The sequence below is a fragment of the Carettochelys insculpta genome, chromosome 20 (assembly GCF_033958435.1).
Source record: "Carettochelys insculpta isolate YL-2023 chromosome 20, ASM3395843v1, whole genome shotgun sequence".
Classification (NCBI taxonomy): Eukaryota; Metazoa; Chordata; order Testudines; family Carettochelyidae; genus Carettochelys; species Carettochelys insculpta.
Window position 1 is genome coordinate 2457284 of NC_134156.1, and position 26116 is coordinate 2483399.

The window sequence follows — 26116 nt, forward strand, 5'->3', positions numbered from 1 at the left end:
TGGGCCTGGAGGGTCAGAGCCCTGACACGACACAGCTGGGTTTGTTGCATAAAGTATGAATGGGGGGAAAAAAAAAAGCCTGAGCCACAGCCCCTCTTTTGTTACAAATCAAGCACTGAAGGGAGGAAGGAGCCTGGGGTATAACCACAGTCCTTGAGTCCTGATTAGGCCTGGCACACTGACGAGCCTTGAGCTGAACCCTTACTGGAGATGTTTGCACTGTGCCGTTTTCCAGCCCCTTTGGATGCCAGGTGCTTCTGACCTTGGCAGGACTCAGCAGAGCGTACTTGTGCTCCAGCAGGATTAGGAAATGATGGACCAGCTCAGCCAGCTGGTGTGAACTCTGGTGTAATGCTCAGCCTGACCAGAGGGGGTGTGGTTGCATCAGCACACCCGCCGCCAGATGGTTAGTCCTGTGGCTGGAGTGTTGCTATCTGACAGGAAAACCCCGGTTTGGTCCCCTGCTCTACCACAGACCTCCTGTGTGACCTTGGGGATGTCACTTACACTCTGCGCAGTCAAGGCTTGTGGGGGGTCTATGCTCCAGGTAGTTGACTAGCGATATTATCAAAAAATGCCCAGATAAGCACCTGACTCCCATTGGCATCAATCAAATTTGAGCATTGAATTGATCTGGGGCTTTTACAAATCCCACCAGGCCCCTATCAGCACCTTTATGTGTCTAAACACCTTCGAAAGTCCAGCTCTTCATTTGTCTCATTTCCCTAACTCCTGGGGGAGGCGAGAGGCTGCGATGCAGGGCCCACAATGAATGCTCAGTGTAAGAACGCACAGAGCAGAACAGCCTGAGAGACAGCGGGCATGCAGGTAACGCACTGGCCACACTGACTAACAAGCACTACCTCACCCCTCATGTTGACAGTTCTTTGGACTCTTCCAAAGACAGAGTTTGTTTTTGAAAGCAGCCACATGTTGTCTTACTGACTGAGTCACTGCTGGACCACAGCTGCAATGCACAACAGCCTTAGGAACCTAAACGCCTGATGTTGGCACTGAATTCTCGGGTTTAAGAGCCTAAGCCCCACTTCAGGCTTCATGGCTCCCTCCTCCCCCCAAAGAAAAATCCCTGCCGGTGCCTAAACTTGTTTGGTGACACGGCTTTGAGTACCTGGGTTTCCAGCTCTGGGCAGGTGTGCTATGGTGTGTGGGGCCCAATCCAGGAGCAGGGCTCAGAGGTTGTCTACTGGATTGGGTTCCATCTGGGTGCTGGAGCCACTGCTGCCCACCTTATTTGCGGTCCAGGGGCTTGAACATCCATCTGCATGACAGGAGACCCGTGATCTGACCCCACCTAGCCCCCTTTCGTTATATACCCCCTGTGGAGCCATTTCAAGGGGGCACTGAGTGAGGCAGCCCCACAGCGCAATATAGGAAAGTTCAGGGGTTAGAGCAGTGAGACATCCCTGCAGGCCTCCTTTCTCTCCTCCGAACAGGAAGGGAGTTGAACCTCAGACTCCCACTGGGCTACAGCCAAGGCTGGTCTTATCAGACCTAACTCCTCATGCAGCGCTGTCCCTGTGCCTGTCCCTAGGCGGGTGTGGGACCTGGCACACCCCCTTATTCCACCATGGCCCACCTCTTCCTCCTCTGCTCTGCTCCCTCCCACCCTGTTGCTCCCTTTCCCCCAAAATCTCCCCCCCTCCCCCAAGCAACACAGTCCAGAGGCTTCCCCAGGGGCCTGGCATGAGCAGCAGGAACCAGTCCCTTTCCCCCAATTCACCACAGCAGTGGGAACCAGAGCAACCAGGCCCCATCCTGCTCCACTCCCTCAGCTCCCAGCCACGGCGCTCTGGGGAGCGGAGCAGGTGGGGCTGTGTTGCCCTGCTTCCCATGGCTCTCGCCACCACCAGTGAGTGTTGGGGCAGGCCCAGTCCCTGCTGCCAGTGCCAGGCCACCCTGGCCCAAGTGTGGGGTCTGGGGCGGCCACCCTAAACCATCCTGTGGATGGACCGGCTCTGTCCAGCCCTCAGCAAGCTGCAGAGATGCCTAAGGGCATGTCTACATAACGCAGCATTTAGCGACAAGGCTAAAAGTCAGCACGTGTGTCAACAAAAGGCTTCCTCCCAGCGAGGCAGGTCGCTGTGCTACGTGCCGGCAAAGCAGCATTCCCGCTTTCGTTCTGTCGTTTGCGGAGGCGGGCGGGCAGGCGGGGGGGCAGGGATTAAGCATCCGAGAATGACAGAAGTTTATCCATCAAGTGTAGACCTGCCATAAGCTGCCTGGATCTAGGAGACAGGCTCCCATTTGTGGCTCACCAGGCAGAGCTCAGTGCCAGGCTGCAGGGACATCTGCATGACGCAGCTTTTAGCAGCATGGCTCTCTGGCTGAAAATCAGTCAGTGTAAACGCTGCTTGCTGGCACGTTAGCTGACAAGAATCTTCCGCCAGCTTTGCCACTCAATTGCCAGTGTAGACAAAGCCTCAGGCACTCTGCATCTTCCCTTGGCTAGCGTAGGGGGTTCCCCACCTAGAGTGCTGACTCCTGTGGATCACGGTCTAAGGGGACTCTCTCTCCCCTTCTGTTCTGGAGGCAGCCTAAGTGCCTGACTCACCCTTTATGGTTTGCAGGATAGTGCATGTGACTTTGTGGGCACCTAAGCCCTGCCAGGCCTAAGTTCCTACATGGATCTGGGACCAGTGCACCAGCAGGAAGCTGATGGCCCTATCTATAGGGGAGATGCAGAATGGGGGCCGGGCAGAGCCGTCCCATGCATAGGATGGTTCAGGGCTGCTGTCCCAAGCCCTGTGCTTTGGGGGGACCTGTGGTGGCTGCTTCAACTTCCCCATGGACAGGTCCAAGGGTGGCCCAGGCAATCACGTGGTTTCCATTTCACAGGCTGGGAGAGGGTAGGGAGGCAGAGCAGAGCAGGCTGCCAAGTCTCTCTGGCTCCTACCACTGCGGTGAGTGCAGGGTGGGAGTGACCCTTGCACCTGTCCTGCTCCAGGCCACCCAAAATCCCCATTTGTCTTGCGTGGGGGAGGGGCAGAGCAGGGTGGCACTTGGAGGAAAGGGTGCAGCTTCCTAAACCCGACACAAACAGGAAAAATCTCTTGTCCACCAAGACAGCACCAAGCCCAGTTACTCAGCTCAGAAGTGGCTCTCATGCGCTTTCTGCAATCTTAAACCTGCAGCTAAGCCTCTCTCAGAAAAGGGGAAAGCCCCCGCCACTCATGTGTGGGGCTAGACCTTCGAGCGGTGCGTCCCTTGGTTCTGAGGGCTGGTACCAGTGCTTACCGTGGAAACACTTCCGTCTTTCCTGGGCTCCGGGGGATGGTATGTAGCAGCGCTGAGCCACACTGGGAAAAGCCGGATTTGGGGCCGGCGGAGCGTCTCACATATCTTTAGGGTGCGGTGCCGACAGGCCTTCAGCCATGTGAGGAAATGAGCACTAGCTGCCTGGAGAGAAGGCCCAAGCCCTGACTCTGAGGCATGGCCCAGCACTTCAAGCTGGAAGTTCACCACCTCGATGCCTCACCCAGGGGGAAGGCAGGGTGGGGTGGAACGTTCACAATGTACATTTGCTCTGCTGTGGGCGCCCTCCTTAAAACAAGCCAGTCACACGCTGCAGAACGCAGAAATGATTTTGTGCAAAGCAGCCCAGGACACTCCAGGTTGTCCTTACAGGCTTCTTCACACATGGAGGATGGAAGGAAATGCCTGAGAATTATGGAGGCAGCACACTGTCTGGAACAGCTCTGCCATAATTGATAGGTTGATGAAAACAAAGCCGGCACAAGGCTCTTTGGGTGTTATCCTGAACGGTGCTGAGCATCTGCCATTCCCATAATAGTCACTGACCATAAGAGATGGTTCTGCATCTCTCAGGATCTTGAGCTTTGTAAACTGTGCATTGTTATGGAAAACCTCTTGACTGCCCATGTGAAGCAATTCAAACTGGTTTTGTGGCTTGGGTGGAATGCAGGAACCAGGAGTTGCTGTGCGGTCAGAAAGGAATAAGCCTTTTGCAGATGACCGATGTTATTAAAAACATCCACAAAGGGGGAAGACTCCTCTCTCCTGTTTGGGAAAGATTTTCCCACTGCATCCATCAAACAAAAAAGAATTCAGTATGAAAAATTAATTGAAAACATTTGCAAGGCAGATGCACCGGAAAATGAACTGTGAAAGGGTGCAAGGTTGGGCCCCGAGAAGCAGCCAAGAGTCAGCCTCTGAGCCCAGACTAAAGCACAGGATTATCTTTGGGTAACTAGCGGAAATGCAATCTCCTCTCTGTAAAACCTGGATGAAATGCTGCTTTAGGCTGGATTCGTGAACCAGGCCGGATGAGATGTGGATGTTAACACAGAGGGTTGAACTGGAGAGGCACAGTGGAGTGTTTGAAACGAAGGAAAGGAAGCACTAGAGCATGCTCTCCATGGTCCCTAGATTCCAAGGCCGTTCACCCCGTGCCTGCAGAGCGTAGAATGATTACAGATCACAGTTCTGGGGGTCCACTCAGGGATGGCATTTTACACCAGCGTGTACAAGTTTAATGGACAACCAAAGGAGCAAGGTACCGGAGCCTTCAGCTTCCATTGGCAGCCACAGAAGGCGTTGGCCCCTAACGCTCCCGAAGAGCAAAGACTATTGTAGTGCACCTGAGTGCTTGTGGCCCATATGGAAATGAGAACAGCGATCAGGCCATTCGATCGCCCGGTACCCGCAGTGGCCATCGCTGCATGGAACCCTGCCAGACAGAGACTTGAGATGAGTTGCTAGCTCCGAGGAACCCGCCCAGTGCCTATTCATCTGCCCCTCGGAGATGGAAACTGATCAACTCTTGAACTAGCCTGGTAGTCCTTGTGCCAGTCAAAGGCACAGCATCGCTGTACCCTGCCTTGCAAGGTCAGGGGCTTGGTCAACCCCCTCATCTCTGCCTCCCCCTTGAGGGTTCCTACTTCCTGGCAGCGTTCTTTCTTGGCTTGGGAAATGAGGCTCTGTCAATGACTTTGACACATTCCAGATCTGTTAGCTGCTCCGGAGGGGTCTAAGTGAGGAAGCTAATTGCCTGTGATAAGCTAATTAAATGGGGCTGATAAAAATCTGCCTTGTAGACTCTTGGGAATCCAGGGGCTGAGGCCCCCCAGAGAGAGAGAGAGACACTCCCTGAGCTTCCCAAATTGCTTCAATCTTTCCCTCCCAGCTGCCCCTCACTCCACAGCTTGTCAACACCTCTGCAGGGCTCTAGCTTGCCTCCTTTCCTGGCTGGCCTCTGTCATGCCTGTGTTATAGACACGCCAGAGATACTCTAGGCAGGTCCTTTCAGAAAGCTCAGCTCTGCTGGACTCTCACGGACTTCATGCCAGAGTGGGTCCACAGGCCAGATCCAGCCACTTCCTGAATTCCACGCCCACCTCTGAGGGGCAGGAGGAATGGGAGGCAGCTTGCCCTGCTGGTGTGGGGTCCCAAGCTTCCACACAGAGGTGCAGGAGCTAACGGGGCAGGGAATGTGCAGCCCGCCTAGGTTTTTGTAGGGTCCCGGCTGTGGCCCCAGCCTCATCTTCCTTATCCCTATCCTCACACGCCCCTGCACCCGGAGCTACGGACCACTCGTGGTCTCAGGTCCAGGGAGTGAGGTCACAGATGGGGCAAGGGAGGAATGCCAGGTAAAAAGTTTGGGACCACTGGCTTTCAGCACCCACACTGCAGCACCACTGCACTCTGCTCACTGCCAGGCAGGAAAGCAGCTCAGGATCTTTTTTTCTGTGGGCCAAGGCCTGTGACAAAGTGTCCCCCACCATAAGCAGTGAGTGACCCTATGGCTTGGATAGGCAACCCCTGGCCCCACCCCTTCTGCCTGAGGCCACACACCCCACTGTGGCCCCTGCTGGCCTCTGCCCAGCTCCCCCACTCTATGGGGCTGCTGGCTCTTGGCCCCCACCCCAGATTAGTGCCCCCAACCCAGGAAGCATGGTCCGGAGTTCCGGGGAGCCAATGGGGAGTGCGGCTGCAGCCTCCGTTGGCCCCAGAGGGCAGTGTGCCCCCAGCTTCCCTGTCCATGCCATTCCAGCCAGATTTCTACAGAAAGACCCCACAACCTTGCCACCAGTCCCAGCATGGCACAGCCCTCTTCTGCCTGCCCCAGCCTCTGCTGCCACAAGAGCAGGCTGGGGGACACCAGTGGTGCATGGATGGGGGCCAGGTGAGGCATTGCCTTCCCCTCCTGATGATTCCCACCAGCCATGGGCCGCAGCCCTGCTTTAAGCATCAAAGGCCTCTGACATGTGCATACCTTTGGCCGGTAAATGCCACAAAGCCTTGAAATAGATCCACAGAAATGCCCCAGCCGTGTGCAATTCCTATTTCTCTGTTAAAATAAAAGCACAGAGGTCACAGAGTTCCCCTGCACGTGGTGTGACAGTGTTGTGCTTGGATTTTTACTGCAAGCTCTTTTCTGCTGAATCTGCCTGGAACTCAGTACTTTAGGAATTAATGGCCTTGTTTACAACTGGGCAAGTTTTTCTCTAGTCCTGCCCCTCCAAAACCATTTTCCCAATCCAGCAGTAAGTGATCCAGGCTCCTTGTCTCCGCCACACCATCTCCCCAGCTCTGAAATAGCAGCTCGTCTAAGCCAACACTTGATTGCGTCTCCTTCCAGCAGAGGATAGTCTCCTTAGTTTAGAATGGAGTTGGGAAACTTGTAACAGCTTCTTTCCCCTCCACAGTGGGTGCTACCCATAAGTCTCACCTAAGCTTGGGCTCATTTTCTGGTCTCACAGAGAGAATTGCCACTGATAGAGGTTGAAGAACTTAAAGCACAAAGGAGACTTTTCTCTACTGCGCCTCCTGTTCCTAAAACACGTAGCGGAGAATATCAGTCAAAAATCATGAGATTGGCTTAAAAAGGAGATTTTGGGGGAACTCCCCAACATTTAGAGGTCTTCCTGTTTGCCTTCTGCTTTCTCAGGAGATCCTAGGCACTGCTGCAATATCAGTAGTAGTACTTCACTCCTCACTCGAATGCAACCACTTCTGGGGAGAAACAAAAGAGCTTTTAGACAGTGCAGTGTGTCACTGCTCAACAGTTTGGGACAGGAAGTGAAAACTAAACATTCAGAGGCAATTGCAGAGGAGTTCTGGGAGGCAAAATACAATGGCCCCCTGGGTTTAGGCTGGACAATGTGGTTAACCTGGCTTCTGTGGAAGAAATCTGATCTTTCACTTGGTTTTCTGCATCACCAAGCAGCTCATGGAGTCCCCAAAGTGGCTGTTACAAGCCTGGGTGCTTTTTGATATTTGCAGTACAAATAACACTCAACCTGGGGCTGTCGCTACTTCAGCCAGATCAGTGAGACGGCAGAGCTCCCTTCTGCAAAAATCCCTAGTGGGTTGAGGATTATCCATTGACTCCCCAGCCTTGTAAGTTACCTCCTTGGTCTTCCCCATCCGGACCTCATCCAGCTGAAGAAGTGGGTTTGTCCCATGAACGTTCATCACCTAATACATTATTTTGTTCATCTTTAAAGTGCCACAGGACTGCTTTTTTGTTTTGATAGAATACAGACGAACACAGCTACCTCCTGTCACTCATCCAGCTGAGACAGTAGTCCAAGAGTTGCTAGAGGGCACATCTGTTGCAGAGAAGAATAGCTTTGCTCTCCTGATTAAACTGGCTAAGCTTATTTGCTCTCAATAAATGTAACCTCCAGCACAGAATACGCAGAAGGCTCACAGGAGATAAAATCCCAAAATGACAATCACCCCTCTATTTTGTGGAATGCCTGCTTGTTTTCACCTCTGCTATAGATGTACTGAAGCAACATGAAACATCCAAACAGCTGTGGGGACAAGGGAGCAAAAAGAGCTTGTTCTGACACCTTCAAACACTTTCATGTCAGAGTCGGCGATAACACTGTGTCAGTCATGCAAGCCACAGTTTTCCTCCTTCCTTAGATCCTACTGATAAAAGCCCTGGACCTATCTTGACTGTGTTGATTGTGGGCTTAGCTGCCTCTGCTCACAAAAGAGCACTATGTCAACAACAGTCAGTAAGGGGCAGGAATATAGCTGAACAAACACAACCTAACAAGCTCTTCACACCTGTCCAGTGTTTGGAAAGCTCAGCCCAGGCCTGCGGTGGGGGATTCAGGGTTAATGCCTTTGTGACTAGAGCAAACAAAAGGAAAGAAGAAAGGGGGAAAAGAAGGTGGGATCCAGCTATTCAAACAGGACTGTGCGGTTTAGCTTTCCCTGGTCAGACTGGTGAATATTATTGCAGTAGAGCTGGTTGCATGGTACGTTACCTAGAGAGTTTGCTCTTTCTTGTATGTGTCTAGAACAGTGTTTCCCAATTTTATTTAGCCATAAAATCCTTTTAAACTTAAAACAATTTTGTGGAACCCATAATAAATCTTATATATGGCTTAACCCCTCACAGCCCCAAACCTGCCCCTCCATCCCCAGGATTAATCCACCTCAGCCCCAGATTGGCTCCCAGGACTAACCCATCCACCCAAAGGCTACGTCTACACGTGAAGCCAACATCGAAATAGCTTATTTCGATGTAGCAACATCAAAATAGCCTATTTCAATGAATAACGTCTACACGTCCTCCAGGGCTGGCAACGTCGATGTTCAACTTCGACGTTGCACGGCACCACATCGAAATAGGCGCTGCGAGGGAACGTCTACACGCCAAAGTAGCACACATAGAAATAAGGGTGCCAGGCACAGCTGCAGACAGGGTCACAGGGCGGACTCAACAGCAAGCCGCTCCCTTAAAGGGCCCCTCCCAGACACAGTTGCACTAAACAACACAAGATACACAGAGCTGACAACTGGTTGCAGACCCTGTGCCTGCAGCATGGATCCCCAGCTGCCGCAGCAGCAGCCAGAAGCCCTGGGCTAAGGGCTGCTGCCCACGGTGACCATAGAGCCCCGCAGGGGCTGGAGAGAGAGCATCTCTTAACCCCTCAGCTGATGGCCGCCATAGCGGACCCCGCTATTTCAAAGTTGCGGGACGCGCAACGACTACACGGTCCCTACTTCGACGTTGAACGTTGAAGTAGGGCGCTATTCCTATCCCCTCATGAGGTTAGCGACTTCGACGTCTCGCCACCGAACGTCGAAGTTAACTTCAAAATAGCGCCCGGCGCGTTTAGCCGTGACGGGCGCTATTTCGAAGTTAGTGCCGCTACTTCGAAATAGCGTGTACGTGTAGACATGGCTAAAGAGGTCCCCAGCCTAACCCCCTGAACAAACTCCGCCTGAGTTAACTCCTTCTGTTACCTCTCCCAGCATGGTGGACGAATCTACCTTCTGAAACTGCAAATGGACAAAGAGTCCCTGGGTAGTCAGCAGATAGATGCCATCCGACTCCTGCATTTGTAACAAAACCTGATACTAGAGGAGCCTGGTTTGGCTTCAGGTTTCTTACTGATAGCTTTTCTATTGTCCTGGGAGAGCACCAGTCACCACAGCAGCTCTACTGACCTACTAGGTTTGCAATGGACAATGAAATAGGCCTCCTAAATGGTTGTGTGGGACCAATGCACACTCGTAGCTCCAGGTCACACACTGATGCAGTTATGCCTGCAGGAGAATAAATTACCCCATCTGAATAAGAATTTCTTGATTTTGTGGTCACTGTTAAGATGAAATTGTTACAGATGAAGTAGCTTATGTTTCTGCCTTTCTGGGGGCAACTACAGAAACAGAGTTAGGGTAGTTTTTTGAGTTCCTTGCCTGTGAATCTCCATTCGTGGTTTCTCTGGGATGGACAATTTTCTGTCTTTTTCCTACTTTATTGTCCTGGGCTTTTTAATTAAAACTATAATGTGTTTTCAAGTCTCTTGGAACCTTGTCTCTGAATTTACTCATTTTTCAGAGCTTGATAATTAAGTGTTCTCTCAATTCTTCCAACACTCAACTTATTGATTGGCACGTTCACCTGCGACTCTAGATGAAAGATGTTTTTTTGTGTGGTGAAATGGTCCTACCGGGATGAGCAAAGTGCATACAAATGGCTTTTGTAACAATCCTGCCAGTGGAGCACTTTGCAACAGCTGTATTGATGCCCCAAATCCAGTTCCAGGGCTTTGGAGTGGGTTTGAACCAAAACCAGGGGTCAGAATACATCTCACTTGTGGGGGTTTCTAACCCAGACCTGCATTTGGTGGCTGATTTCCGTAAAATCTTATTGCAACACTCAAAAAAACTTGTGCCAAAAATGTTTGGGGGTGAACAGTGGAGAGATTGAGAATTCTTTGGGGGTGTGAAATAGGCTTTCTCTGTTTCCTGCAACCCATCATGTAAATTTGCAATTCTACATAAGTGCCTGGTGGTAATAACAAACAGTGCCTGCAGGAAATGTATTCCCCAGGCTTGGTCAACTGAAGAAGGTTTAACCGCTCCAAAGCCCTGCTTCTCTCCCTCTGGCTATGGGAAGCTGCTACTCAGATCTATACCAGATAAGAGCGTAACTGCAGGGGCAAGCACTTTTAAGTGGACAAATTGCTCCCAAGTGGATTCCAATTGGAGTCTAAATAAACACTTAGCAAACACCCAAGACTTTAGCTTGAGCCGGAAGTTCAGGGGCCAACTGCTGTGTACTTTCTCTGATAACCCTTGTGTTAACTCTCGCCTTCTGCTGAAGTCTGGACTACTGGATATAAACAGGGCTTTTCAAACAATTTCAAGCATCTAGCATCTTAATTTGTGCAGGATGCTAAAAAAATTCCAGTGCCATGTTAGTATCATCACTTGGATTGAAATAGGTTGTTCATTCCTTTTCTTTTTTCTTTTACTGTTCTGGTCTGCAAACTTCTATCAAGACGTGAACTGGGGAAGCAATGCAGCAAGAAACACTGCTAAAGAAAAAGGGAGAATCTTTACAAAGTGTTCCCTCTAGACTGACAGGTCTGGTAGCTGTTTGGGGCTTTCAGTCCTGTTCTTTGTGAACAAGTGTTTGTAACCCACACACCTGAGGGGTGTAAGTCACTGTACAGTATAAAAACTACAAGAAGTCCCATGGCGCCTCATAGACTAACAAATATTGCGGAGCGTAAGCTTTCGTGGGCAGAGACCCACTTTGTCAGTTGCATCTGATGAAGTGGGTCTTTGCCCACGAAAGCTCATGCTCCAAAATATCTGTTAGTCTATAAGGTGCCCCAGGACTTTTGGTTGTTTTTTGCAGATATGGACTAACACGGCTACTTGTCCCAATGGGGTGCACATGGAGAGAGAATGGGCTCCCTACACAGCTTTTGCTGAGAGCCAGCTGGTTTTCACCTCACGTTGTACAGGTGCATGCACCGAGCTCCAGATATCCCAGATTTGAGTCTGCCTCTAGGTAGCTGCAGGTTTACATCATTAATCACCATTAGCATCCCTCTTTGCTGTTAATAAGAGCCTTGAGCTGGATGATTGTACTCCTTTCTCATCCCACACAGGTGGCCCTGCTAGCTCAGTGTTGAGGTGCGTGAGTGTCTTGAACTTGCACAGACTTAGCACTATGCTCTGTACACTACTGCTGAGCATGCACTCTGATTTGCAAAGCCTCACTCAGCTTTCAGCGTTGCCAGAAAACATCCGGTCTGCCGGGCCGGCAGGCAGCTTGCATCCGAGCTAAGTAACAGACAACAGTAATAACAATGAAATATTGGACAAAACATTGAGGTGATGCAAATAGGCCAGCAACTTCCAAAGAGCAGATAGCTCCTTTCCAGAACGTCTGTCTCTCTGCAAGGAATGACTGTGAGCTTCTGGCGGTGAATCCAGTAACATTTCAGTACTGTGACTGGGATCCAAGGGTACAGTCTCGAGGACTCAGATCCAGGTTAAGATTAGACGTGCTTTAGAATCCCGTTGGCTTGGAATATACTTGCGATGGGCAGACCTTGCAAGTTCAGAGGTTGGACTTTTGTCTGACTATTTTGGGTGTGCAGAATGGAACAGTAAGTCTGACAGAAAGGAGCACTCGCGTGAGATTCTTGGTGCTTTCTGCCAGGGCAGAAATACGTGGCACGCACAGAGTGAGGTTCTCTCCAGATATTTCAGCACTCCAGCCCTGTGTGGAAATAAGCAGCGAGAGGCAGCTATGAAAACAACAGACTCTTGTAAAGTTACCCTAAATGTTTAAAATCACATGAACGAGAGGTTTCTATGCTGGGCAGTGTTGTGAGTCCGTTCTTTTATTATCCATTGGTTCCTATGGCCGCCGGAATGCTGGAACGCTTGACATGGAGTGATTTCTCTATGTTTGCAGTAACTATTGGTCAGCTTCCAAAGGGGTGTTGTAGTATCAAAAATGCCCTTGATCTTACAGCGTTTTACATGTGTCAGTAATTATTAAAACTGAGAAAATAACCTTTGGGGTAACTGATTTGATGAGGTTCATCCTTTTGTCTCTTTGCAAATCTCTGTCCCAGGAAAGCTCACCTAATAAACTATTTTGCTAGTCTTTAAAGTGCTACTGGACTGCTTTTTGTTTTGATAGTGTAGAGACTAGCACGGCTCCCTCGCTGTTACTACTCACAAACAGGTTAGGGGCTTCTCAAATCTATTTGTTGTTCAGATGATCTGCCAGGTCCCTCGAGCGAACAGTCTGTGGCCTGCAGATGTTTGACAAGCTCTCTGTTGGAGTTTTCGCTATCCAGATATTGAATAGTGTTCCTGGGTGGTGGTTGGCACCCAGCTGTCTTTGGCTTGTTCCTATTCTCTGCCGGTGGGAAGAGAACCCCTAATATCAGTTTTTGGAGAGGGAAGACTTCATGCTTCAACACTCTGTGAATGTTTTCAAATTGCTTAAAAACTCCAGGTATGTCTGCCCTAGGAAGCCCCGACTTGCATAGTAGCTTTGCTGGCATTGGTCCCATAGTGGAGAAGCACCCTACACAAATCAAAGGGGTTTTGCTGTTTGCATGGGAATATTACCTCCCTGGGGCACAGTTATGTCAAAGAAGCCCTCTTCCACTGACAGAGGTGTATCTACCCCGGGGGGTTTGTTGCTGTGCTTACATCAGTCAGTGGGGTGTCTTTTAACACCCCTGGCCAAGATGATAATGGCCGATGTGACTTTTAAACATAGGCCAGGCCTTGCTGTTTCTCTGAACTTCCTGCCAGAAAGCTCAGCTGTTTGGAAAAGGGGCTTAGAAGGGAAGCAAGCAGAGAGGAAGCCTGTCCCGCTTTTCATGGCAGTGAATATTTCGCAGACAGCTTTGAGCTAGTCACCCAGCTCCGGGAAGTTTTAGTGTCTCAGAGCTCCAGGCCGGGTGACACTGAGCTCTTTGGGATTTAAATGTTTATTTAGACGCCAGTTGGAATCTACTTGGGAGCAATTTGTCCACTTAAAACTGCTTGCTCCTGTAGTTATGCTAGTATCTGGTATAGCTCTGACATGGCAGCTTCCCATAGCCACAGTGAGAGGGGCAAGGCTTTGGAGCAGTTACATCTTCTTCAGCTAACCAACCCTGGTTCCCCCCACAGAGAGGCTCCTGTCTGTGGCTGTTACCATCTGTGTGCTGGGTTTTGCTGCAGTGAACTAGAGTTATAATGCAAGCGTTGCCCCTGGCCCTACTTGAGACCTATGCCCCCACCAAGCCCCTTCACTCAAGGGTGGTGGTGCTTTGGCTGGTTCTTCAGGAAGTTCAGACTGCAGCTTGAGGGAGCACCACTGACCTGCTAACCCAAACACACTGTGCACGAATTTATTCTGCTCTCTGTGGGTTTTTATGCAGTACTTGCCAGTAACCAAATGCCTTCCAGTCGTGCACGAAGCAACGTGCCTAGTGTCTAAGCTAGCACTGGTGTGTCTGCACAGGCCACAAGTACCTCTCCCGATTGCCTTGTAGACCCACCCTCAGTGTAAGTGCGATGCAGGCGTGCCAGGGTGAGAAGTACACCAAACTTCTCTGTTGCAGCCTAGGACAATGCAGTGACGGGACATTCCATTGTGACTTGACATTCGTGAGTCATTATTTACCCACAGTCCGTGCCCAATTCTTTCTTCATTCTGCAGCCTGTGTTCAAAGAGAAGATTCGGTGGACTCTGCCAAAGCAGAGCTGTTTATTATGTTGTGTCTCCATTCTGCCACTCGCTCATTACTGACCTCCTGCAATCTGACTGTCAGGAAAACCTGGAGTCCATGCTGGCCAAGGGTCCCCCTTTCACAGCCACAATAGTCTGTGGTTTTTTCCCCGATAGCAGCTTAGCTCAGGTTAAATGAATCTGTTTCAACCCCTATCTCTTATGTTCTCAGCACATGCAAGAAAATTGTCCCAGGCAAGTATTTGCATTTGGTTTAGCCTGAAAGAGTTGGTGGGGATGGCTGTGGTTTACCCCTGTGGATTGTGTAACCACTATACTAGGCAGAGGTGCATCAGCCAACACAGCAAATAGGGACAGATAGACACATGTGGCGTTTTCAGTCCTGGCCACACACAGCTCGGAGTCCAGCCAGAAGTCAGAGCAGGGTGGATGGAGGTCTCTGTTCAGCTCATCTGGCTATTGCAATAGTGCTTGTGGGTCTTTCCCTAGGCCGCTTCACTCTGCAGATTTCACCCCAGACTGCATCCTGTTGCCTGGACTTGCTGGTTGCAGTTGATTGCGTAAGCGTGATGTCGTGAGGGATCCCCCGGAGGGATGGCTCTCTCTGCTCTCTTGTTGCCACAGACAGTTTATTTCGGTTACCAGGACTGGGGAAAGGTCCCCTGTGAGCTGACGAGGGCATTGGTGGGCCCTGCCCCGATGTGAGGAAGCCCCTCAATTCCTCCAAGGTGGAGTCTCTACAGAGCAAGGGCAGGTGGGCACACCTTGGTTTGCATCACCGGGTGAAGAGGCAGTGTGGTGGCACAATACCCTTGCCCTTATGCAGGCTGGCAAGCTTGCTAGCAAGTAGGCAGAGTACCTCTGCTGCCCTCTCAGGCCTCGGTGGCCAGACAGCAAGAGAAGGAAGTGGCCGGGTCAAGAGAGAATGCCCAGCCCCCGGTGAGTTTCAGGGCCTCCGCATATCAGCTTCTGGTTTCCCGTCTTTAAAGCCTCCAAGCAATATGCCAATGAAACCACGCATGCCTGATGGGTCGAGCTGTTTTGTGGGAACTGGAGGAACTTTCCCAGAACCCCCTTTGCTCTTGGACCTGGCCAACAGACGTTAGCCAATATGCTGCCTATTTTTGTTTGTTCCTCCCAGAGACGGGAAAACTTAATCAGATAAAATAAAATCTGGTCCAAACTTGCCTAAAAATCCCACAGCCCGATTCTCTTCCTACCACATAATCTGAACCTTAGGCAAGGTTCAAGAAAGCTTTAAAAGGATTTTTCTTCCATTTGGGTCATAGGCCATCCGGTGTTCCCGACTGGAGAGTTCCAGCTGCATTTTGCAAACCCAGTTGGCTTTGATGAGCAGCCAGACTTCTGGGTGCTTAAGAAAAGTAGTGCTGGTTGCAAATGGAGCAGCTGTGGCACCAGGGGGACAACTAGCCTCTGTGAAGCAGGGCCCTCAGGAGCAAATGGGAGGCTGCAGGACCAGAACAGCAACTCGCAAGAGGCATTATGGCTGCTCATGTAAATTCAGAGATTAATATGAACCTGACGCAAAATGCAATGGTTCAGTTTCCCTGATGGAAAGATTCTACCAAAACTAATCTTGTGCTGTGCAAACTTTAGACAAAATATAATTTTTTTGAGCAGGAACATGTTTCATTTGAAATTTTTCAGCCAGCCCAAAACCGAACCTCTGACTCTTGTGAGGTCTGACATTTATTTTTAACTCTCAGCATTTAGCTGGCTCTAGCTGGTTTCCACTTAGGCCTGTTTGTCCAGGTAAAAGTCTCTGCTAGAAGAACATGATGGAAATGTTTGCAGAATAAAATTCGCCAGCACAGGGCAGTTCAGATCCCAGGCAATGGTGGAGACAAACAGTAGCTGCAAACGACAGAGCACAGTGAGACCCCAATGAGGTTCTAATGCAGGGGGTCTCACAACACATTTTTGGTGACCTCCAAGCGCAGTCACCAACTCGTGCTGGTGGCGACTTGGAGATTTTTTCCTAAAGTACTTCATTAACTTTAGAAAAAGTGAATAAATATGCAGATAGGCACCTCCAAATCATTGCAATTAATTCCCTGAGAGGTTATTTGCAGATTCGGTAATAACAACGCATGGTTGTCTTTATTCTTTACGGGACCTAAATAGAGAAGAAACACAAAGAAGGTGCTTTGCTTGTTCTTGTCTTTTGTTGTTTTTGTTTCTTTTGCTTTTTGTGGTTGCAGGGGTGGCTGTTGTTGTTGATTTCAAGACTTGCTAGCGAGTAAGTCTGCATCTGTGAAAAGTAATATTGGTATGTTTGTTATCATGTTTCACAGCAGAGACTTGTTAGCATGCTGGGTGGGTGTGAAACGTGATATTAACCAACTTACCAGTATTACTTGTCACAGCTAATTCACTCAGACCTTGCGCCATGGGGCACAAATGAAGCTCTGGATGCATAGGAACGTAGGACGGCAGCAGTGGCCAGGGCCAACGACCGGGGTAATGTGCCCAGGGCTGGCAGTGGAGCCCAAAGCCTGAGGCCAGTGCCCAGAACTTGACACCATCGCACGGCCAGAGCCTGCTGCCTCCTACTCCAGTGCTGAAGCTGGGACTGAGTTCCCAGCACCCCAAAGCTGGAGAACGCTTGACTTCAGATGGGCAGGGCCCACCCCCTGCTGGCAGCACAGGGTAGGGACAGCTGCTGAGGGTAGGGGGTTTTTAAGTCCTGGCTTGATAAAGCCCTGGCAGGGTTGATTTAGTTGGGATGGGTCCTGCTTTGAGCAGGGAGTGGGACTTGATGACTTCCTGAGGTCCCTTCCGGCCCTAGGATTCCATGCTGTGCTTCCACCCCACCCCCAGTCACGGCCGCGGAGGCTGCACTCTTCTAGACTCACGTCTGCTTGGTGCTTAACCGGTGGGGTTGGCTGTCTGCTGTCCATCTGCTGACCATATTAACAATTACAAAGGAAGAAACCATGCAGGTTGGTAGCCGGCCCTCTGAAAGGGGAGGCAACTGTGCAGGGGCCCTTTGAAATGCTGCAAGAGCATCACTCCGTTGCTCTGCATGGCTTCTGACGGCGGCAGGGAGGGCAGAGGGAGCACCATACTCTGAGTAGTGCTCAGGGCTAGCTGCCCTTTTGCCCTCCCCTTTCTGCCCCAGGCTCCTCCCTTTCTGGGCCATGGGGCTGGGCCCCACACAACTTGCCCCTGAGCCTGTGGTGGCTGTTGGCCCCGCTGGCCGGGAGACAGCGTGCAAGAGATTGGGTAGCTGTGAGGGCACCGCTCACGAGAAGGGCGCTTGAGAGGTGACTTGATCATGTTGCGTAAGTGGCTGCCAGGTAACAGCGAGCTCCTTCGTCTAGCACAGAATGGCACAGTAAGAACCAATGGCCGGAGGTTAAAGCGAGGCAAAACCAAACGGAAAATGAGGGACAAAATGATGATTAACCATTAGAGCAAACTCTTAAGGGCAGCGGTGGATTCTCCACCTCCTGATGTCTTCACATGCCCACTGGATGCCCTTCTGGAAGCTACACTTTAGTTCAGTGGTGTCCAAGAGAAATGTAAGGCTCACCACAGCCTGCGCCCCCTGAGCCAGGCACACCCAGCCTCCCATCCCCAAACAGCCAGCCACCCGCCAGAACTGGAGCCGGGCTGGCCACACCTGGGGCTGCAGCTGGAGCGGCACTGTGAGCTACCACCGCAGTCCATGGCTCCGGGCTGGAGCCGCAGGAGAAGGCACCGCCACTGCCACACATTTGTCCCACCGAGTGGTGGGGTGCGTGTGTGGAGTGGGGGGAGGGCGCGCCACGGTTGCGGCTCTGAGGAGCTGTATTTCACCACACCACAGTGTCCAGTTCGCGAACGGAACGTGTATTGGACACTGGCGTTAGTTATTCTCAGGTTGTTGGGCTGAACAGAGTGGAAATGGAGATATTCTCTTGCCGTGTTGGACACAGGGCAGCAGATCAGAGAATCTAACGGGCCCTTTTAGTTGTACAATTTATGGAAATATTAAATGTTTAAACGTCAGCGTTGGGAGACCCAGTTCTAATACGACAGATGCCCTAAAATAGCTCATAGCCGAGGCAGAGATGAATGTAATCATCATTCATTTGCAGCCTCTGACAAACAGGCTCGAGACACCATTCTTACCCCTCCTGGCTAAAGATGGACTTGCCTGACCAGGCACTCGACTCCTAGATCTGTAGGTTACCAGCTACCAGCTGAGCTAGCCGGACTCAAAATGGGATGCGAAGCATCTTCAAGGAGATGGCAGCCAACCATCTTCACCTACCTCCAGCCCTGCTCTGATCAAGGCTGAAGCATGATCCAGCCCCATATACGCATGAGGCTGAACTGTCCTCTTAACAATGAGTGTTACAGCCCTGTCCCCCAGTACGGCTCTTACTGAGCCCTAGATGCTCCTTAGCATTCGACCTTATTCACTGTGCCACCATTATTCCACCCTCCCTGCATGCTATTGTAAGAGAAAAATGGCCTGGCTAGTTTTCGGTCAGATCAAACCTCTCCCCACCAGCAACATAAAGCACAGCAGGCTAAGCACTGTAATTGCCTGTTAGTACTGGCTGGAGGCCAGCTGAACACAGAGCCAGAGTATTCAGTGTCTGGGCATTCGGGAATAGGGTGGAAGACAATAGTTTCTAATAAATCCGGTCTTCTCATGAAATTAGAGCCTCTATTAGCTGCACTCCCAATGGCCGGCTTGATTCACAGGCCTTGGGTTCTGCAAACAGGTGCATCGGAAGGGGACGGAATGAGTGGGCACAAGCGTGTGTGCGTGTGCATGTCCCTGCATGTGTGTGTGTGTCTGCTGGAGAGTGCCAGAGAGCACTGAGTAGGGAGCTGGAGGCCCACCACACTGGCACTACCCTAAATTCCACACTGATCATTCCATAGCAAGGATTCCACCTCTTCTCCAGGATCAGAACAGAGAGGGTAGGGAGGAAGGTTCTTTGTTCCCATTGTGTATGTCTGAGCTGGACATTGGAGATTTGTACCCTGGTGCAAAAATAACCCCCGAAGGATGCTGCTGTTTGCTATGCGGGGAGAGGTGTCTTGGGCACAAGAAACAGAATGCTGGGGAATGCAGACCCTTTGCCAAAAGGCAGAAGGGGAGGGGATAAAGGAGCCCGAGGGTATGAGAAGCAGAAATAAAGCTTGTGGGGTGTGAGTGGAGAGAGAGGTCCAGTTTGGCATGTTTTGGAGTTAACTATGGTCTGAGCAGCCCCTGCGTGTAGGGGGAATCTCCTGGGAAGAGTAGGCTGGCTGGCACCACTGTGCTTTCCTCTGCAGTGAGGCTGAGGCCAGGCAGAAGGGAGCGACCAGGGCTTGTGGAACTGTGCACGTGAGAGAGAGCTGTTAGATAGAAGATGGCAAAATACTGTTGTGCCACCCATTGCCAAAGTCTACAGATGTTCTCTGGGCTGCGGCATGTATGGACATGTGGATCTGTAAGCCCCTTAGTTGTCTGCTGCTGATGGGAGCCTGAGCCGCTTGCTTCTTTCAGCCTTTGCTGTTGCTTTGTGCTTCCAAGTGCCTTTGTTCAGAAAAGGGCTAGAAAGCTTTTTCTCTGCAGTGAGAGCAGAGATTGACCTGCCCCAGCATTTGGAGAAGGGGACACGCGGGGCCCAAAGGCTGGCAAGAGCAGAGCATAGGGGAGTGATCTGGAGCTTAGAGACATTGGAAACTACGCTCTTCAGTGCTCCCCCCATCACAAAAAGTGCAACTCCCCGTCAAGTCCTCTTACTGCAGATTCAGCTGCAGAAAGAAAAAAGTTGCAAGAAGTCCCATCTGTGCTGAATACATGGGTGCTATTCTTATCCTAGCTAGCAACAGCCTCATGAGTTGCTCTTGTGACTGTAGCTGTTGTGCAGTCAAAACCCCACTGGCAGAAATTGCACGCACTCACAGAGGTCAGTGGGTTCTTAGCAAAGCAGATATAACTCCCCTTCCAGCAGGTGGGATCCCCAGACCAGCGGGCACAGTTAAGGAGATGGTCTGAGAGTTTGTGTTGAAGTTTCAGAGCTGGCTCCTGTTGATTGATTTCAGAGTCTGGGAATACCCTGAAAGACAATCTCAGCAAGGCTCCTGCTGGTAAGACAGCGCTGTACTGTATTGTAGAGGGCAGAGCTGCTGCTTTGGGCGGGAGAGGGCTAGCTCAAGCCCCAGCAGGTCTCACAGCATCAGAGAGAAGGAAACAAAGCACAGAGAAAGCCTTTTCTGTCTCAGGCAGATAGAGCATCATATACACATATGAGAGATATACCTATCTCATAGAGCTGTAAGGGACCTTGAGAGGTCATCAGGTCCAGTCCCCTGCCCTCACAGCAGGACCTGTCACCATCCCTGACTGATTTTTTTTTTTTCTAAATCTATTTGCCCCAGATCCCTAAATGGCCTCCTCAAGGACTGAGCTCACAACCCTGGGTTTAGCAGGCCAGTGCTCAAGCCACAGATCTGTCCCTCCCCAGTTTTGCTCCCCACTAGGAACAGAACAGTGATAGCTTAAAAAAAAGGAGCCACATTGTAATTTTTAGGTTGAAATTTGATAATTAGGCTAATACCACCAGTCTTTGTCTTGGGCAAGCAGCATGCGGTAAACAGGAAGGAGGGAGGGATTAAGATGTCTCTGTTCTAAAGGAAGGTGACAAGCGGAGAGCTCTGACACCTTGGCTTTGCAGAAGAGAGAGGCCCAGATGTGGGCTTGCATTGCTTTGCTGCATTGTTCACTGGTGTAGGGCAAATAAAAGCAAAGGGGAAAGAAAACAAGCTATAAAATGCTCTGCAAAGCCCGCAGTTCTTGTAACTGCCTCTTGACAGCTCTGGGAAATGGCAGGGGAGGGGCTGAGCTTTTGATGTTCCCTTCTTAGTTTTCTTTTGTACTGGCCCTTGTTAAAAACAGCCACCCAGTTAACATTAGGTTGCATATGGCAGAGAAATCTGGCATGGGGCAGACTGAATCACTGCCTAGCTGTCAACAGAGAGGTATTTAGCTAACACTGTCAGGTTGGCCTAATTCCTTCAGCAGGCTGAGAAGGGCTGGAGGGGAGGAGGAGGAGGTTGCCTTGTAAGGGTGTGATCCAGACACACCACAAATGGGGAGGCTACACAATCCAGACCTTCCTAAAAGTAATAGAGAGGAGGCGTTGATAGAACTCTTTCAAAGCCTTCCTCTGGGCATAAGCAAGCTGAGCTCCTGCTAACACTGTGAAGGCATGAGCGTGGTGCAAAAGGAGAATTGGAGTGGGGAGACAGGACTTCCCACGGTATTTTGGCACTTTCAGTCTCAGGCACAAGTGCAAAATCATGACTATGATGAGTTACATGCACGTTGCCTCGAAGTCTAGTCACGCCATTTGTTCTAGCTGCTGTACAGACGTGGTTAATATCACTCCCAGCCCCAAGGAGCTTACAATCTCGTGGTGCACCATTGCAGAGGTGTAAATCCGGAGCAACACCCTGACTTGTTCTCACCAGTGTCGGAATGAAAAGTCAGGTCATTCTGCGTATTAGTGGGAGCGTTCAAACTGATCCTAGTTCATAGGAGCAAATCCAACTTATCAATGTCCTGCTTCCTCCATAGCAATGGCCAGCAGTTTCCCCGTGATCAGGGGTTGAGTCTGCTAGTGGGAATGCAGGAGTTTTGACGCTGCTTGGGACAGGTTCGTGAGACTTGTGTATCACCAGTGGCAACTTTTCTGGTTCTTTGTCTCCTGTCTCCAGCTTGTAACTGCAACCTTCATGCCCGGAGGTGCCGTTTCAACATGGAGCTCTACAAGCTTTCCGGCCGCAAGAGTGGAGGGGTCTGCCTGAACTGTCGGCACAACACAGCGGGCCGCCATTGCCACTACTGCAAAGAGGGTTACTACCGGGACATGACCAAGCCAATCACCCACAGGAAAGCATGCAAAGGTATGCATTGAAGGAGTGCCTAAGGGTGGCCGGGATACTGAATGGACTGTTCCCACGACTGCCCACCCCTTCCCTTCCTGTTCATCTCCACAGCGGTTTCTGTTGTGAGCCTATTTCCAAACCACCTGCTCAAGGGCCAAACCACAGAAACATCTTTTCTTTTGCCCCTTCCTCACCTCGTTTCTCCAGGCAAACTCACCACACCTGGCCAGGCTCAGAAAGGGAGTCAGAAGGTAGCTTTGATCTTTGCTTGTCAGATGAAAGATTTTGTAGCGTGTGTTTCAATAAGATGTTTTGGGACTTATTTTTAGAGACCTTAACCAAACGCCAGGTTGTGCTGGCCATTTAGATGGTGCACAACCACAACAGAAACACTCCTCCACATCAGCTGCGGGAAGAGGGCCGCATCCTCCCTGACTGAACTGATCTAGTCAGTTCTGGCCTTCCTCTTGATTACTACTCTCCCTTTTCACGAGCCTGTATCATTAGACCTGCCCTGAAGCCTCCACTCCAATGCATCTGATGAAGCGGGTCTTTGCCCATGAACGCTTATGCTCCAAAAAGTCAGTTAGTCTACATGGTGCCACAGGATTTCTCATTGTTTTTGCAGCTACAGACTAATACAGTTGCTCCTCTGATAATGGGTAACAATTTGACTTGTGCAGAATTAGAAGGTGTTTCTGACAAATGTGACCCCTCAGATCTCACTCTTTGGGGAAAAAGGGTCTTTTATTGCACCTGTCATAGCCTTAGAGACACATGAACACACTCAAATATTCAGTGGGTTTGAGCAGCTATTCATAACACGTGTGACCAGACAAGCAAAAACAAACAATGAAATGAAAAAGAAATCTCAGCCAAAGGAGAAGAATGACAAAGGTGTTCACAGATTGCTATGATTATTCTGACCAGCAAAGGGATCTCTCACATTAAAAACCAAAGCTCTGGTCCACACCACCCCCACCCACCTTCTCACAGGTGTGCATACCAGCAAACAGTGGGCTCCATTCAACAGGCTTAGCACCAGAGAGGACAAAGGTCATATCTCTTACAAATACGTATATCTGCTGTATACACAACATAGATCACAAGCCTTAGGGAGAGAAAGGAAAAGAGAACATTTAATCCAGGTACAAACAGCCTCGGTCCTCTGGACAACATAATAATAGAAAGAGAGGCAGGGGGATCTATTGCCGCTCAGTGGACCAGGCAATAATTGCTTAATTTTTCTGGTGCGATGCTTTTATTTTCCCTTTCATTGGAGTTGAAACTATAATAGTGGTTTGGGCTCAAGCCAGAACTCCAGGGGTTCCTGGAGAGCTGAGGAGGATCTAGTGGGTTAGCCCCTAGTGCTCAGGACTTCCACGGACATGGTGTCATTTCTACTGGGCCGGCTCAAATACTCTTTAATTCTTCAAACCATTTGTTGTTTGGAGATATCGAGACTGGCACCTTCTGCAGGGCGCAAAGGCAGCTGTCTTCTTTTGTTCGTGTGAGCGGAGGTGATGGGCTAGGGTGACATATTACAGAGAGCAACAGTTAGGCTGAGGGACATGCTCCCTTAAGAGTTCATGGTCAAAAGAGGCAGGGACTGAGTGGACAAGGGGAGTGTGTGGGGATACATGAGTGTAGGTGGGATTCTAACCCTGCAGATGAAGTGTTTAGCCAGCTGACTGCGTCTAAGCTGTGCGCCTTGTCCTCGCCTGCTGGTGGTGGTGGTGGCATTAGCACTTCCCAGCCAGCACGCCAAGTCCTGCTCTGCCCATTCTAAACTGAGTGCTTAACGGGTAAGGATCAAACCATGAAAATTGGGCCTGGTTTCAACTCTCAGCCAGGCCGGTGGGAGGAAGATGAATTGTATGGCTGAGATGCCCTGTTCAGAGAACAGACTGACCCCATGCACAATAGCTAGTTATCAGGGATGCAGCCGAGTTAGTCTGTGTCTTCAAAAACAAGTAGTCCTGTGGCACCTTATAGACTAAGAGGTATCTTGGAGCGTAAGCTTTCTTGTGTCTTTGCCCATGGAAACTTATGCTCCAAAATATGCGTTAGTCTATAAGGTGCCACAGGACTTCTAGTAGCTAGTTAGTAACACTGGTTGGAAATGGATTTCTTTTCCACCGGAAAATTTTGTCTTTTGATGGAAAAAATTAAAAACAGTGGTGGAAAACTGAAAAATTTTGGCCAAAAATGGTGAGAGTTTGGATGAAAAGTTTGGGGGTTTTCATTTTTTCCAGGCTTCAGATTTTTAAGGAAAACAGGCCCTTTCTGTACATTTCATTTAATGGAAACTCCAATTTTCCACTAAAAACATTTTGATGTGAAATTTTGCAATAGCCTGACCTGCTGGAACCCTTTTCACAAGCTGAGTTTTTAGCAGTGAAGAGAAAGGGAGGGCTGGACCAGAGCCCCAGAGCTGAATGAATGCGAACACTGGAAGAACCCATCCTGCAGTCACACTTAGGACACAGTTACAGGAGGCAGAGCAGAGAGAGCAGGAAAAAAATCGTTGTTGGATGCGAGAACAACTTGCCCACAAACACTTGAATATTTGCAAGCTGGTAAATGGTCCCGAGGGGAGTAACTCACCCCTGACATGCCCTGAAAGCACAGCTTGGAGAAGGCTTGTGGTCAAGCTGACAGACCAAGTAAGGAGGCATTCAGCTGAAACAAATGAAGGAAAATTCTGAACACCTCTTCCACAATCAAACCAAGGGGGAAGAGTGAGAGATCCCCAGGAAGCTGCCTGCTTTCACTCGGCAGGACTTTGTGTGAACCATTTCTCATTCGTCTCACGAGGTCACGAACCCCACGCCTGATTCTCCTCCACCCCTGGACTCTGTGCTGCACTCCGAAAGCTTAAAGGAGCCTGAGAGGTGATAAAGTTACACCTCCTTCTGCTCTCTAGCCCCTTTGCACAGCTGCAATGGTGCATGCAGCTCATGCAGAGGTACCTGAGCATGCAGTGGGGCTGACAAACTTGCTGGGCAGGACCTCTGGCAGAAAGGGCAGGGTTGGGGTAGTCACTCCAGGCAGCTCTCAGCGCTACCTGGAGCATGTGGCACAGGGCGTGGATGGCAATTTAATGGGCCTGGCCCCTGCCCACCACCACTGCCATGGTAACAGCAGAACCAGATGGGAGCTCCAGGCCCTTTTGGAATCACCAGGTTGTGGGGCTGTTGCCCCCTTTGCCCCCTCTATTGGTGCACTTGAAGGCACCAAATTGCCCCAAACTTCCTGATGCCCTAGGCAGCTGCTTGCTATGTGCAGACACTGGGTCCAGCAGCCGCCCCATTCACACCGCTGTCCACCCCTGACCATCCAGCTGCTGCGCTTACGTTTTCAGTGGCTAGACCTAACTTAACGTGCTACAGTCTTGGTTCAAGGAAGATTTCTTTCCAGCCAGGGCTGACTTTGTCTCAGTCAGGTCCTTCCACTAAAGTATGAGGTACTGGTTTCCCTTGTCCATCTGGATGCAAGATGTCACAGTGGCTCTGTTTGCCCATCTACCTCTGGGTTCATTGACCCTGCTTCAAGAGAACAGATAACCTCACTCTGTTCTTCCCTTCCTGTGGCCCTCCCATCCCCCTACTGATTCCTATGGAAATAGGGCTTCCCTTAGTTTGACTCCACAGTGCTTAATTTACAGAGGAGACAGGTAAATAGCTGCCTTTCGTTCCATCTGAGGGAGAACCTATTTGTCCCTGTGCTTGGACACATGCTGTAAAGCATAATATCGGTGACTATGCAAAATTCCTTATCTGTCTTACATTTCTCAGTGACATTAATCACCAGTGGGTTATTAGCTTTTATAAAAGACCTTATTTGATATACATTACGATACTGTAATATTGTATAAAATCAATTGATGCAATGATATATCATTTGAGGTTCAGAGCCCACCCCCCCACAAGAGGTTATCTCCCCCATATGTTACCTCCACTGTCTCTGCCTCTTTAGCAGACTGATTAGACTCACAAACACACATCTCTTTGTCTACAGCAGACTGTGCTTATGCACTGCTTGTCAAATACAGTTTAAGGGCATAATTCTAGCCCATATTCATAATTATTCGTACACAGTCTGTGCACACATCACACAGAAATACTAATGATTAGGGAGTTATTACTTTTCCAGTAATGTATTACATGAAGTTTTCGGTACATATCATGACAACAATGTTGACTAGTA

General features: G+C 50.1%; 1 protein-coding gene across 2 annotated transcripts in view; it reads left to right on the forward strand.

Annotated features, from left to right (window-relative positions):
* NTN1 (netrin 1) overlaps positions 1 to 26116 on the forward strand; it is a 142249-nt gene that overhangs the window by 46852 nt on the left and 69281 nt on the right. For both annotated transcript variants that reach the window (XM_075014739.1, XM_075014740.1), the window contains exon 3: positions 21737 to 21925. In XM_075014739.1, the coding sequence (XP_074870840.1) occupies positions 21737 to 21925 (189 nt within the window). The remainder of the gene's footprint in view (positions 1 to 21736; positions 21926 to 26116) is intronic.